The sequence below is a fragment of the Betta splendens genome, chromosome 1, assembly GCF_900634795.4.
Source record: "Betta splendens chromosome 1, fBetSpl5.4, whole genome shotgun sequence".
Classification (NCBI taxonomy): domain Eukaryota; kingdom Metazoa; phylum Chordata; class Actinopteri; order Anabantiformes; family Osphronemidae; genus Betta; species Betta splendens.
The window spans coordinates 8277597-8291045 of NC_040881.3; the positions used below are offsets into that span (position 1 = coordinate 8277597).

General features: G+C 44.0%; 3 protein-coding genes across 5 annotated transcripts; 2 read left to right on the forward strand and 1 right to left on the reverse strand.

Moving 5' to 3' along the window:
* The first annotated feature begins 636 nt into the window (after nt 1–636).
* Nucleotides 637–2696, forward strand: LOC114846836 (lysozyme g-like). Its single transcript, XM_055508195.1, has 5 exons — nt 637–859; nt 1951–2013; nt 2109–2245; nt 2344–2455; nt 2530–2696. Exons 1-5 carry the CDS (start codon nt 850–852, stop codon nt 2694–2696), a joined length of 489 nt encoding a protein of 162 aa, XP_055364170.1. The 5' UTR covers nt 637–849.
* A 1520-nt stretch (nt 2697–4216) lies between these two features.
* On the forward strand, nt 4217–5439 carry LOC114846777 (lysozyme g-like). The gene is made up of 5 exons (XM_029135880.3): nt 4217–4368; nt 4514–4591; nt 4705–4901; nt 4974–5124; nt 5196–5439. The coding sequence occupies exons 1-5, from the start codon at nt 4365–4367 to the stop codon at nt 5330–5332; spliced, it is 567 nt and encodes a 188-aa protein (XP_028991713.1). The 5' UTR covers nt 4217–4364; the 3' UTR covers nt 5333–5439.
* A 186-nt stretch (nt 5440–5625) lies between these two features.
* Nucleotides 5626–8523, reverse strand: LOC114846651 (zinc finger protein Gfi-1b-like). 3 transcript variants are annotated; one of them, XM_029135749.3, is made up of 7 exons: nt 8304–8523; nt 7358–7477; nt 6879–7102; nt 6545–6795; nt 6307–6432; nt 6058–6223; nt 5626–5952 (listed from the first exon to the last, which is right to left on the reverse strand). In XM_029135749.3, exons 3-7 carry the CDS (start codon nt 7072–7074, stop codon nt 5744–5746), a joined length of 948 nt encoding a protein of 315 aa, XP_028991582.1. In that variant the 5' UTR covers nt 7075–7102; nt 7358–7477; nt 8304–8523; the 3' UTR covers nt 5626–5743. The 3 variants fall into 3 exon arrangements, with proteins under 3 accessions (XP_028991582.1, XP_028991502.1, XP_055365645.1); XM_029135669.3 differs by having other exon boundaries at nt 6044–6223; XM_055509670.1 differs by having other exon boundaries at nt 6044–6223; nt 6307–6795.
* Nucleotides 8524–13449: the final 4926 nt, after the last annotated feature.

Here is a 13449-nt window from a genome sequence, read left to right on the forward strand (position 1 = left end):
CATCACATGAAATGGCGAATCGGGACTTGGAGAAAAAAAAATCTTTATATTTATCTTTATATTTATGTAGGCAGCACAAAGAATGAGAGTACTAGAGCACATTTTACACCATAGGATTACGATTTAACACAAGGTAATTACTCCACCAGACAAACACAAGCTGATCTGTTGATAATAAATAATACTTATAATAACTTAAATTAAATTAAATCATTTTCTTGATATTTTTTAAGGGAAAAATGCATTACAAGTGACAGAAGAGGACTCGGGGAAAATTAAGAGATACAGAGATGTCATTAGACACGTGGCTGAGGAGAAAGGCTTCAGCCCAGCTGTGATTGCTGCCATCATCTCACGGGACCAGATACAGGTTGTGGAAATCACTGTTTTACTGACGTCATCTTAGCAAAGCTGCACATTACAGTATAATCACAATACTGTCCCTCCTCCCGTATTAACATATGTGTTCCAGAGGAAACAGTCCGTAAAGTCACAAACAAGTTGGCTGGTTGGATTGGAGCCATTCATTCTACACATTCTATGTGGACCAGGGAGCAGCAGTTCCAAGGTTTGATGAATGAATAAATAATATGTAAAATGAACATAATTGATTGTGGACTTTACATGCAGTGATTTTCTGGGAAGTCACGCTGAATCCGAGCACAGTCAGAGGGGGCTGTTCCTTGGATTCCACATAGTCCTGCCCACTCTAGTCATCAGTGATCTATCTAATCCCAACAGTCCTTTCTTTTGGGAAAAAGACTTTAGGAAGTAAGAGTGAAACCTAAGTAGACAGTGAGCGGCAAAGGTTGGAACCTAAACACAGCTTCAAGAGGACGATCGGAGAAAATGGGATGCTGTAAGAGTCTATGATTTCTTATTTATGTTCTGATTTGCTGTTTTGATGGTGTTTGAGTCTCAGTACACGCTCGCTAATCTGTGTAAAAGCTAGACGGTAACAGACCTCACTATTTTCCCTCCGCTACAATAACGTGTGTCTCTTAAACACCTACTTCACAGGCGACACGTGAGCAAAACACAACCTCGAACACGCTCACATTTTAAGACTGATTGATGGAAAGTCACGAAAGACAAAGACATTACTGCAGGGGTGGGCAGTTATTTGTTCTATTGGGCCAAAAATAGAAAATAGTGTGGACGGCCGAGCCAAAGGTTTGAACTCAACTCTGCATAAACAACGCAGCAAATTCTATTGTATTAATTAGATGGTAAGACGAGAAAGAGCAGAGATACGTTAAGATTAAACCAACGGAAAAGTGAGGCTGCTTTTTAGCTTTTAATAACACCCCAGTCACATCTTTGTATTATTAAGCAGGATGAGACATGTTTTAAAATGATAGTCACTGAACTGTGACTTTGATGAAAAGGCCCATCTGACAGCTGTGTGATTATGCCACTGTGTTCAGTCCGTCATTCAATGCCGGTGCCCTGTTGTAACTATTGTAGTTACATTAATAACATGGTTAATTTGTAGAACTGACTTCCACAACAAATGATAATGTATAATATAATTCAAAAATATCAAGATCTGCTCTGCATGTGTGTGTGTGTGTGTGTGTGTGTGTGTGTGTGTGTATTGTGCAAACCTAGCTTTTGCTCATTGTTTAGTTAATGCTCTCTCACATTAGCCTTAAAATACTGCATCTCAACTCTGTTGTGCTGCTGCAAGACACAGTTCCTGCTCACTGCAGGCAAATAAAGGTCGTCTTATTCTTATTCTATACATACACACTCACCCAGCTGCTTCTGGGGGCACCAGTAGATAGAGGCCACTGCTGCACACGAGGTGGGTCTCTCTTCCATTCACTGGCCCTGGTAAAGACCATCACCCCCCAGTTTTAACTGCATAACAATGGGGTCCACTGTTCAAATAATTATTTGTTAATCATTTTTTTCTTTATATTTATCTTTATATTTATATTTATGTAGGCAGCACGAAGAATGAGAGTACTAGAGCACATTCTACACCTTGGGATTACGATTTAACACAAGGTAATTACTCCACCAGACAAACACAAGCTGATCTGTTGATAATAAATAATACTTATAATAACTTAAATTAAATCATTTTCTTGATATTTCTTAAGGGGAAAATCCATTAGACATGACAGAAGAGGACTTGGGGAAAATTAGTAGATACAGAAATAATATTGAAAAAGTGTCTAAGGAGAAAGGCTTCAACCCAGGTGTGATTGCTGCCATCACCCCATGGGACAAGATACAGGTTGTGGAAAGCACTGTTTACTTAAATCATCTTAGCAGAGCTTCACATTACAATATAATCTGAATACTGTCCATCCTCCTGTATTAACATATTTGTAGATGAATCAAAATCCAGAGGAAACACTCCGCGACGTCACAGAAAAGTTGGATGGCTGCATTAGAGACATTCGTTCTGAACATCCTAGGTGGACCAAGAAGCAGCAGTTAGAAGGTCTGTTTGAGTGAATTGCTACATTTACCCTTTGTCGAACTTTCATTTCACTTGCGCTGTATGTGTCTCTGCAGGAGGAATAGCGGCCTACAAAGCTGGGCCTAGAAAGGTCCCCTCATATGACAACAGGAATGAGTACACTAACACTGATGAGTGCACTGACGGAAACTACTCCAATGACGTGCTTGACCAGGCTAAATCGCTTAATTCACAGTTTTTTGGAACAAAGATCTACTTTTAAATTGTCAGTGTGCCGAGATCCACCAGACCAAACATGACGCCAATCCCTACTCATATACAGCAGTGATACGTACTTACATATTTACAGTATTATGCATGAAATAAAATTGGATAGAAGTCTCTAATATTCTCTATATATTCAAACATAGTTTAATTCAAGTTACAATGAATCTATTTCTCTACTTTAGTGGGACCTCTGGCCCTGGGAGGAGTCTGCTAGTTTCTCATAGTTTGTGCAGTAGGAGCTGCTTGCAGGCAGCAAGGTGGTCATCAGTCATTACATATCTGCACTTTGACTCGATGATATTCATGTGAGAGAAAGCACACTCACACAGATAGGTTGATCCGAAAAGCGCTGTCCAGTTGAAAGCACATATTCTAAGAGCAAGTGGAAAACACAGACAGCTGGAAACAGGCTCAATGGAAGAAAGTTCTGCAGGTCACAGCATTGTAGCCTATTTGAAAGCAATTGTAGCTTTCTTTTAATTGTGTTCACTGAACTGATCCTGTTACACGTTTATCTGCACCAGCCTCCTCCAAGTGAGCACGGAATAACCTTCTCTGTAGAAATAAGACAGATGGACCTTGATTTTTAATAAACAAAAAAAACAATCCTCTTCCCATTCCGAATGAAAGTGATACGTTTTCGTTTTTTGGCTTCGGCGATAGTTGGGTTTTACTCTGCTGAGGTCGCAGCTGTCTCCACACTCAAACAGCGAGTCCCTGCTAATAACGTAAGGTGCATCTGTCAGTAAATACCGCGAATATTTAACAACCAATAAAAACCTTTAAAAGTTAAATCTCGTTACTCCATCGGACTGTCAAGCAAAACACCATAGTTCCTCGCAGTTTCGGCACCTGCTACAGCGCAGCACTGCTTGTATTTTGTATGAGTGATTTTGTAAGGTTAAATAACTTGATTTTTTTTTACTTGACATGTAATGTATTTGTAGTCCGAGATGTGAAAATGGTAGAGAGAGAACAGGCATATCACAAGGCAATTGACTCTCATGATTGACTGGACAGATGTCTGCGATGGACACGTCGGGCCCCTGGTTTAAAAAGACCATCGACTTCCAAAACTAAAGCTGTTCTCAACAAATGTCTGAAAATAACCTGTGAACCATGAATACATAAAATGTTACGTAAAATGAATATAATTCATTGGACTGAGTTCCAAAGGTCATCAGACCACATTGATGTGGTCAGGCCTGGGTCTGGTTCACGTTCCACCTGTCATGCCGGCCTGAAGCCAGCTCTGGTCCGGTCTACATGTATGTGGCTATTTTCTGGGTGCTCCTGGTTCGGTTCTTCTGCAGACGGCTCTGAAGTGACCGCCTGTTGAAAGGCTCCGGAGAATGGAATCCTGGTTTACGTCCAGCACAGGAAATGAGGGAGTCACAGTGAAACTCAAACAGGCGCGTGTCACGTTCACCCTTTCACTTGCTGCCCACAACGCTGGCCGCGCGTGACTGGTCACGCGAAATAGAGAAACGAAAGGGGAACGGTTCAAAAACCCACGTGACTCGCGCTAAACCACGCCCCTAATTAAAAAAAAAAACAGCCGCCGCGGTGAAAGTGAAAGCAAACTTCCGCGTGTTTATCCCACCTAATCTCGCTGCTGGCGCATTTTGGATTCAAACTGAGGACGAAAGGAGAAAACGCAGACATGGGTGAGTGCGTGTTTTTTGTTCCGCAGCTCAAAGACCTTAAACTTTAAGGACACGCACACGCGCACGCGCGCAGCGGTGGAGTCCCTCTGCAGGTCACGCTCTGTACATGTTGATGAAGAATAATTCATTAAGGGCCGTTTTACAGTTTATGGAGACATCATGCGCGTGGAAACGACCGGCGCTTCAGAGCGAACAGCTCAGCAGGACAAGCTGGGATACTCAGGTAAAAGCACAGGTTGGTTTAATGACTCATCTAATTGGGTCTGTATGAGGATTCATCAGGGAATCGATAATTATAAGATATAATGTGACCCTCTGTTGGGTTTCTCTGTAAAGGTGTGAGAGCTTCCCAAACGATGGCACAGACCGACGTCAACAGAATGAATAGGTACAAAGCTGTCATCAACAAAGTGGGAGCCAATTACGGAATCGAACCCGCGCTCATCGCCGGCATCATCTCCAGAGAGTCCAGGGCTGGAAACGCCCTGGACGGCGGCTGGGGGGACGCGGGCAACGCCTGGGGTCTGATGCAGGTAACGACTCAGCTCCAGTCAGGTGGCAGCCAGGGTGGGCGCCGCTGACCCGCCTCCGCCCGGTCTCCCCAGGTGGACGTGAACCCGCGCGGGGGTGGACACGCGGCGCGGGGAGCGTGGGACAGCGAGGAGCACCTCTGTCAGGGCGCGGAGATCCTGGTTCACTTCATCGAGAGGATCCAGCAGAAGTTTCCCGCGTGGAGCAGGGAGCAGCAGCTGAAAGGTTGGCCTCCCTGGAGCCCAGCCGGGTTCTGCCGGGTTCTGATGGGTTCTGATGGGCGCGTGTTTCTGCAGGGGGGATAGCGGCCTACAACATGGGGGACGGGAACGTCCACTCCTACGACAGCGTGGACGCCCACACCACGGGCAGAGACTACTCCAACGACGTGGCGGCCAGAGCCCAGTGGTACCGAGCCCACGGAGGCTTCTAGGAGCCGAGGCTGCGCTCAGCTGGAAGAACGTCACAAAATATCATCAAGGAACCCGTTCTGTGTCATAGCCTACTGTAAATCTAATAAAACACTATAATTTGGCTCAATGGGTTGAACGTGAACCCTCCAATTGGTTTAAAATTAACAGAGATGGAGATTTATCTCTGTAGTACTGCAGCACATGAGTTTATATGGGATCTAACCATAAAAGACGTTTCTGTGAATCATTTAAGGGAACCGGGACGGAACCTCAGACCTCAGATCCCCAAAAAAGCAGCAGTTAAACTGGAAACTGGAAGAGTAGAAAAGTTTATTCACACCTGAAGTACGTGTAGTACATTTTTTAACTATTCGTAGTTATATTCTACATTGAACTACGGATCCGTAGTAGTGGTCTGGACCCGCTCAGACCTACGCGTCCAGCGGCCGCAGGTGCGGCAGCGAGCGGTACGCGCACAGCCGCTCCTGGTGCTGCCGCAGCTCCGCCTTGTGCTGGAAGCCGTAGAGGCAGCGCGCGCAGCGGTGCGGCCGCTCGTCCCTGTGCTTGCGGCTGTGCGTGATGAGGTTGGAGCTCTGGCTGAACGCCTTCCCGCATATCTGGCACACGTGGGGCTTCTCTCCTGTCACACACGGGACACACACGAGAGCGCGTGAGCGACGGGGGCGGCGCGCCGCGACGCGCCGCGCCGCGCCGCGCGGCGGCAGAGGTACCTGCGGACACGCACCGGTGTGGATGAACGTGTGCTTCTTCATGTCGGACTTCTGGTGGAACCTCTTGCCGCAGTACTGGCACGGATACGGCCGCGTGTCCGAGTGGATGAGCAGGTGCGTGGAGAGGGTGGAGGAGCGCTTGAACACCTTGCCGCACACCGCGCAGCCGAACGTCTTCTCCTGGAACGAGACGCGCGGCAGCCTCGTGAGTCACGCGCACTCAACGTACCACGCGTGGAGGCGCGAGGGAGCGCGGCGCTGACCTTGGACCGGCACGACGACGGCCCCGAGTTCGTCCGGCCGGCCCTGATGTGCGTGGCCGTCAGAGGCGCTCTGCTCGCGTGACTCCTGCATATGTGCGTCTTCAAACTGGACACGCATGAAAATATCTGCGAAAAAAAAAGTTAAATAGAAACTAACAGCGCGTAATGGCTGCATTCGTGGTCGGGCTGTGGTGAAGGTGTAAAGATGAGCTGAGGGAAATGTCGTCTCGTCGCCTACTTTGCTGCAGAGCGGACACTCCTGTTTGAGCGGAGCGGACTTGAAGCCGCCGCCGCTGCGGGTCTCTCTCCCGATGTGTCGGTGCGGGGTCAGGTCCGCCAGGGCCCCGCACAGCTTGTCTGGGTATTCCGGGCTCACGTAGGTTCTGGACCAGACCACCGGTGGAGAGTAGGAGTCCACGTCCTCCGCGGGGCTCAACGCATTCGAGTTGACGGGACTGCAGGTTCCGAGCGGCTCGACAGGTTCGGAGTCTGAAACACAGGTGAAATGCTGGTTAAAACGCGTGTGTTTTAACATTATCAGAAGCATTTGACTGAAGCGTCTAATAACCCACCGTGTGACCTGGGCCTCACTGGCGGCACGGGCCCGGTTCCGTTAATGTGACCGTTTGCAGAAGGGTCCTGTCTCCACAAAGCGCTGCCCACCGGAGCGTCCCAGGGCCCCGCTGCGGGCGACGCGGGGCTGGGGCTCCTCGCTGCGGGACGGACGTGGTGCAGCCCCAGTCGCTTCACCAGAAATGAACGAGGCATCACAATTGACACGTGGGATCAGAAATATCTGGGACAAAAGACAGTTATATTACAATAACCACGACCTCCAGCCTCTTCGAATAATTAAAAAAATGCTATAAATGACTGTGTCCACAAGAGGGCAGCAGAGCACCTACATCCACGTAGGACACAGCATCAACTGTGATGGCACAGTGGGTTATAAACCTTGTTATAAAAAGTGTTCATTTTAGTCTTACAAACGATTCTACAAATCCCAGACATAAGAAGTGCAAAAATAACTAGTGAATAAAGGAGAAGTTACCTAAAACGATGGCGTTCAGGCCTTTTCAGGCGCTTGAGTCCGGGCCTCTCCTCTGGAGTCTCCTCTCAGCAGCTTCTCCCCATGGACCTTCTCTTCTTGCTCTCGCATGTGAAGCTGTACCTGCAAATGTTGGCGACGGCGTGACACAAACAGTCATATCAGAAACGCGACTATCACTCAACTTCAACACATTTCGTGACTCAGCCTTCGCACTCGAAGCTGCTGTGGGAGAGTTCGGCCGAGGACAGCGAAGTGTGAGACCACAGCCTCACGAAATAAGTGTTTGTATGTTCTGGTTTTTAAATAAATCAACACTCAGATGTTTGTTACATGTTCATAGCTCTATTATAAACAGGGTATGATAATGTCATAAACCCTTGAACTGACTCAAGGCCATTAATCTAAAGGGATGCAATATTTATTCTTTGTTGGACCGTCCACACATCTGAAACTGAAACTTTTAGAAACAACTAGATACAGATTTATTGTGGTCTCTGAATAAAAGATTAAAATCGACTGTCCGACGTGTGTAGAAGCACGTTCTTAACATCTGATTACAGGCTCCTTTATCAGACGTCAGGTTCGGTGTGTTTCGCTCTGTCACGGCCAGTTGTGTTTGTTCACCGCAAACACGCACTGGTCATAGAACAGATGTTCGTCAAAGCAGAAGCCGGTTAAATGCAGATCTTAAAATGAAGCCAGAGCCGCGTAAACAGCTGTAGACGGCGGTTCCAGGGGAGATCCAGTGATTTACTGTGTCTCCACTGACTTCACTCAACTACAGCGCATTAGTGGGAAGTCATTAACTATAACTGGAGATAATCAATACATCAATGCCAATGTGTTAATAACAGTATCACCACACGTTTATAAGAATAGCAACAAACCAACCATCTCCTGTTCAACTAGACCCGATTTCCAGAAATAAAAAAAGGCATCTACTCACCAGATGTCACATCCCCAGTGTTTCTCAGTCACACTAATAATGGTAATAATAGTAGTGAACGCAGCGTGTCAGTGAGGTCAGGCTGCTCGGAGCTGGACTCTGCGCTGCGGGGGCTCTTGTCACTGCAGGTCGCCGTGAGGAAAATGAAGGAGGACGAGGAAGTGTGTGAGCTGCGACACCTCGGAGCCGACGCGCGAACCGCAGCGCTTCCTCGCGCGCACACCCAACTGCGGTCAAGTGAGCCGTCGTTCGTTCATCCGTCGTTCAGCCAGCCGCGCTTCAGAAACGTCTTGCGCCCGTATTACACGCTTTACAGCAGAGCACAAAACACGCTCGTCGCGACTTCCTCTTTTCATAGCGACACGTCTGGTCTGTTCAAAATATTGAAAAATACGAAACAAAATATTGCATATATAGAAAAACTGTCGCCTAATAAAGATCTGTATACTTTTACTGTAAAATTAAGCATTTATTAGTATTTAAAACTACCATGTCATACTGTGAAATTTTTATAATTAATAACTTAACTTTGGTGCATAGTTCCAGGCCCAGACCACTTTCCCCTTGTTCTACTAGAGGTGTACTATCACCACACAAAGATCTGTATATTTTTACTGTATAGTTTTGGATTTATTAGTATTCAAAACTACCAGTTCATACTGTAATACAGTCAACTTTGATCATTAATAACTTGACTTTGGTGCATAGTTCCAGGCCCAGACCACTTTCCTCTTGTTCTACTAGAGGTGTACTATTACCCCACAAAGATCTGTATATTTTTACTGTATAGTTTAGGATTTATTAGTATTCAAAACTACCAGTTCATACTGTAACTGTATGGGCCGTATAGTCAACTTTAATGATCAATAACTTGACTTTGGTGCATAGTTCCAGGCTCAGACCACTTTCCCCTTGTTCTACTAGAAGTGTACTATCACCACACAAAGATTCGTGTATTTTTACTGTATAGTTTAGGATTTATTAGTATTCAAAACTACCATGTCATACTGTAATACAGTCAACTTTGATAATCAATAACTTGACTTTGGTGCATAGTTCCAGGCCCAGACAACTTTCCCCTTGTTCTACTAGATGTGTACTATCACCACACAAAAATTCATGTATTTTTACAGTATAGTTTAGGATTTAGCAGTACTTGAAAGTACTATGTCATACTGTAATACAGTCAACTTTGATGATCAATAACTTGACTTTGGTGCATAGTTCCACGCTCAGACCACATTCCCCATGATCTACTAGAGATGTACTATCACCCCACAAAGATCTGTGTACTTTTACTGTATAGTTTAGGATTTTAGTAGTACCATGTTATGCTGAAATATGGCCCTTACAGTCAAGCATAAAACCAATAAGTACTGCACTACAAACAGTGTAGTGTGTAACTTTCCTGTTTATTGTTTTAAGTCTGTATTGTGAAGAGAGAATAATTGCATTAAATCTAATCCTGAATATTTGGTTATATACATTTTGTATTTACATTTTAGTGTTCAAAACTAGATATTACAATGTGTAAGAACAGAGACGGCAATAACTTTGATAAAACAAACTCCAGACATGGGAAATGGTTTAATGAGAACAAATAACGATTTCAGTATCCATCCATTTTCAACCGCTTTTTCTGGGGGCGGTCGCGGGGGCAACAGTCTAAGCAAACTCCAAACTTCCCTCTCTCCGGACACTTCCTCCAGTTCAGCCCAGCCCAGGACCTGTTTGCCTTGGGAGACCCTACCAGGGGCATTTAGCCCCCGACAACATAGCTCCCGGGGTCATTCAGGCACACAAACTCCTCCACCACGTTAATGTATGTTTCACACATAAATATTCAGTTTTTGACTGTTCAATGACTTTATATTAAACATTAAACATTTAGTTTCAATATTAAAAGTCACACTTTGGAGTCCTAACAGATGGTAATAAAAGGATTTAATGTGTGTGTGCTTAGCCTCACTCACAGTTTTTTATATAAAAAGTGACATAATCTGGGCCTGGCATTATGCACTAAAGTCAAGTTATTCATCATCATAGTTGAATATAAGGCCCATAGAGTATTACAGTATGACCTGGAAGTTTTGAATACTAATAAATCCAAAACTATACAGTAAAAATACACGAATCTTTGTGTGGTGATAGTACATCTCTAGTAGATCAGGGGGAATGTGGTCTGAGCCTGGAACTATGCACCAAAGTCAAGTTATTGATCATCAAAGTTGACTGTATTACAGTATGACATAGTACTTTCAAGTACTGCTAAATCTTAAACTATACTGTAAAAATACACAAATCTTTGTGTGGTGATAGCACATCACTAGTAGAATAAGGAGAAAGTGGTCTAAGCCTGGAACTATGCACCAAAGTCAAGTTATTAATCATGAAAGTTGACTGTATTACAGTATGACATGGTAGTTTTGAATACTAATAAATCCAAAACTATACAGTAAAAATACAAGAATCTTTGTGGGGTGACAGTACACATCTAGTAGAACAAGGGGAAAGTGGTCTGGGCCTGGAACTATGCACCAAAGTCAAGTTATTGATCATTAGAGTTGACTGTATTACAGTATGACATGGTAGTTTTGAATACTAATAAATTCAAAACTATACAGTAAAAATACAAGAATCTTTGTGTGGTGATAGTACACTTCTAGTAGAACAAGGGGAAAGTGGTCTGGGCCTGGAACTATGCACCAAAGTCTAGTTATTAACGATTAAAGTTGACTATACGGCCCATACAGTTACAGTATGACTTGGTAGTTTTGAATACTAAAAAATCCTAAACTATACAGTAAAAATACACGAATCTTTGTGTGATGATAGTACACATCTAGCAGAAATAGGAGAAAGTGGTCTGGGCCTGGAACTATGCACCAAAGTCAAGTTATTGATCATTAAAGTTGACTATACGGCCTATACAGTTACAGTATGAACTGGTAGTTTTGAATACTAATAAATCCAAAACTATACAGTAAAAATATACAGATCTTTGTGGGGTAATAGTACACCTCTAGTAGAACAAGGGGAAAGTGGTCTGGGCCTGGAACTATGCACCAAAGTCAAGTTATTGATCATTAAAGTTGACTATACGGCCTATACAGTTACAGTATGAACTGGTAGTTTTGAATACTAATAAATCCAAAACTATACAGTAAAAATATACAGATCTTTGTGGGGTAATAGTACACCTCTAGTAGAACAAGAGGAAAGTGGTCTGAGCCTGGAACTATGCACCAAAGTCAAGTTATTGATCATTAAAGTTGACTATACGGCCCATACAGTTACAGTATGAACTGGTAGTTTTGAATACTAAAAAATCCTAAACTATACAGTAAAAATACACGAATCTTTGTGTGATGATAGTACACATCTAGCAGAAATAGGAGAAAGTGGTCTGGGCCTGGAACTATGCACCAAAGTCAAGTTATTGATTATCAAAGTTGACTGTATTACAGTATGACATGGTAGTTTTGAATACTAATAAATCCTAAACTATACAGTAAAAATACACGAATCTTTGTGTGGTGATAGTACACTTCTAGTAGAACAAGGGGAAAGTGGTCTGAGCCTGGAACTATGCACCAAAGTCAAGTTATTAATGATCAAAGTTGACTGTATTACAGTATGACATGGTAGTTTTGAATACTAATAAATCCAAAACTATACAGTAAAAATACACAGATCTTTGTGGGGTGATAGTACACCTCTAGTAGAACAAGGGGAAAGTGGTCTGGGCCTGGAACTATGCACCAAAGTTAAGTTATTAATTATAAAAATTTCACAGTATGACATGGTAGTTTTAAATACTAATAAATGCTTAATTTTACAGTAAAAGTATACAGATCTTTATTAGGCGACAGTTTTTCTATATATGCAATATTTTGTTTCGTATTTTTCAATATTTTGAACAGACCAGACGTGTCGCTATGAAAAGAGGAAGTCGCGACGAGCGTGTTTTGTGCTCTGCTGTAAAGCGTGTAATACGGGCGCAAGACGTTTCTGAAGCGCGGCTGGCTGAACGACGGATGAACGAACGACGGCTCACTTGACCGCAGTGCACACCCAGAGGCTGCACGCGCGCCGGCGGCAGCTCCGGAGTCAGTCCGGCTCCGAGCGCGTCCGGCGCCGGGTCCAGCGGCGCGAGGGAGCCGTGCTGAAAGTCCTCCAGAAGGTGTTGACACGCGGTGTCGACACCGCCGCGTTTGGAAACGCGGCGCTGAGGTCAAGTTTGAAAGAAGTCGGGTGGTGAAAGAGCCGATGCGGCCGTAGCTTTCAATGAGAACGTGAAGCGTCTGAAAGAAACGTAATACTAAGAAAAGGTGAATCATTAAAAAAAGCGTAACATGTTATTTTTAAATAACTTTAAATATTTTGTTTTAAAATCATACAAAAATAGCAAAATCAAAAACAAATTGTCACAATATTTATATTGCAGATTTCTTTTTCATTTTTTTTTTAAATAAAATCCAATTTTGAAACATTAGTCTGTTTGACGCAACCTACAAGGTTTTTACATGGGTATTTCTTCTATTTCTTTCACTTACTGGGTCCAAACACAGCAAACTGATCTCCATGCAAAGTGTGTGCGGTATAACAAGCTTTTATTTAGAGATATGCAAATCTCCACTCAGCTTTGGTGCCTGTATCACAGTTTCTAGTCACCACGTGACGACTCCAGTGCAGCAACACCACAAGCAGGCCTTTGCAAAGGTGCTATGTCAAAGTTTAATTTGCATCGTTCATAGGATACAGAACACGGAGATGAGTTTTCCCAATCATACTGGAATCCATATAATCTTTAGCTGTATTTAATATATTCAACAACAATCAGGTCAAATGCAAGAGAGAGAGAGAGAGAGAGAGAGAAGGTGGTGGAGGTTTGCACGTATGATGGAGATCTCAGCTGTTCCACTTTCAATCCACACAACGCCGACGTGGGAGCTTTTTCGTGATTTCATGGCACACGATGATCATTTTTGTTTAGTAGTCCCGTTAATGCTGTTAAACAGGAGGAACCGGAACCGGAGTGAAAATTTGCGAACATCAACGCGCTTCATCGCAGTAGGGGTCGGAGAGCGTGGCGAGATAAGAGCACCGTCGCCAGCAGCGGTCCAGAGGAGACGCCGGGAAGGAA

Coding starts and splice junctions, on each gene's coding strand:
- LOC114846836 (XM_055508195.1), top strand. Junction 2,246..2,343: donor CCCCATGGGACAAGATACAG/GTTGTGGAAAGC, acceptor ACATATTTGTAG/ATGAATCAAAATCCAGAGGA. Junction 2,456..2,529: donor CAAGAAGCAGCAGTTAGAAG/GTCTGTTTGAGT, acceptor GTGTCTCTGCAG/GAGGAATAGCGGCCTACAAA.
- LOC114846777 (XM_029135880.3), top strand. Junction 4,592..4,704: donor GGACAAGCTGGGATACTCAG/GTAAAAGCACAG, acceptor TTCTCTGTAAAG/GTGTGAGAGCTTCCCAAACG. Junction 5,125..5,195: donor CAGGGAGCAGCAGCTGAAAG/GTTGGCCTCCCT, acceptor GTGTTTCTGCAG/GGGGGATAGCGGCCTACAAC.
- LOC114846651 (XM_055509670.1), bottom strand. CDS start 7,074: ATGCCTCGTTCATTTCTGGTGAAGCGACTGGGGCTGCACCACGTCCGT. Junction 6,796..6,878: donor AGTGAGGCCCAGGTCACACG/GTGGGTTATTAG, acceptor CCTGTGTTTCAG/ACTCCGAACCTGTCGAGCCG. Junction 6,224..6,306: donor CGTCGTCGTGCCGGTCCAAG/GTCAGCGCCGCG, acceptor GTCTCGTTCCAG/GAGAAGACGTTCGGCTGCGC.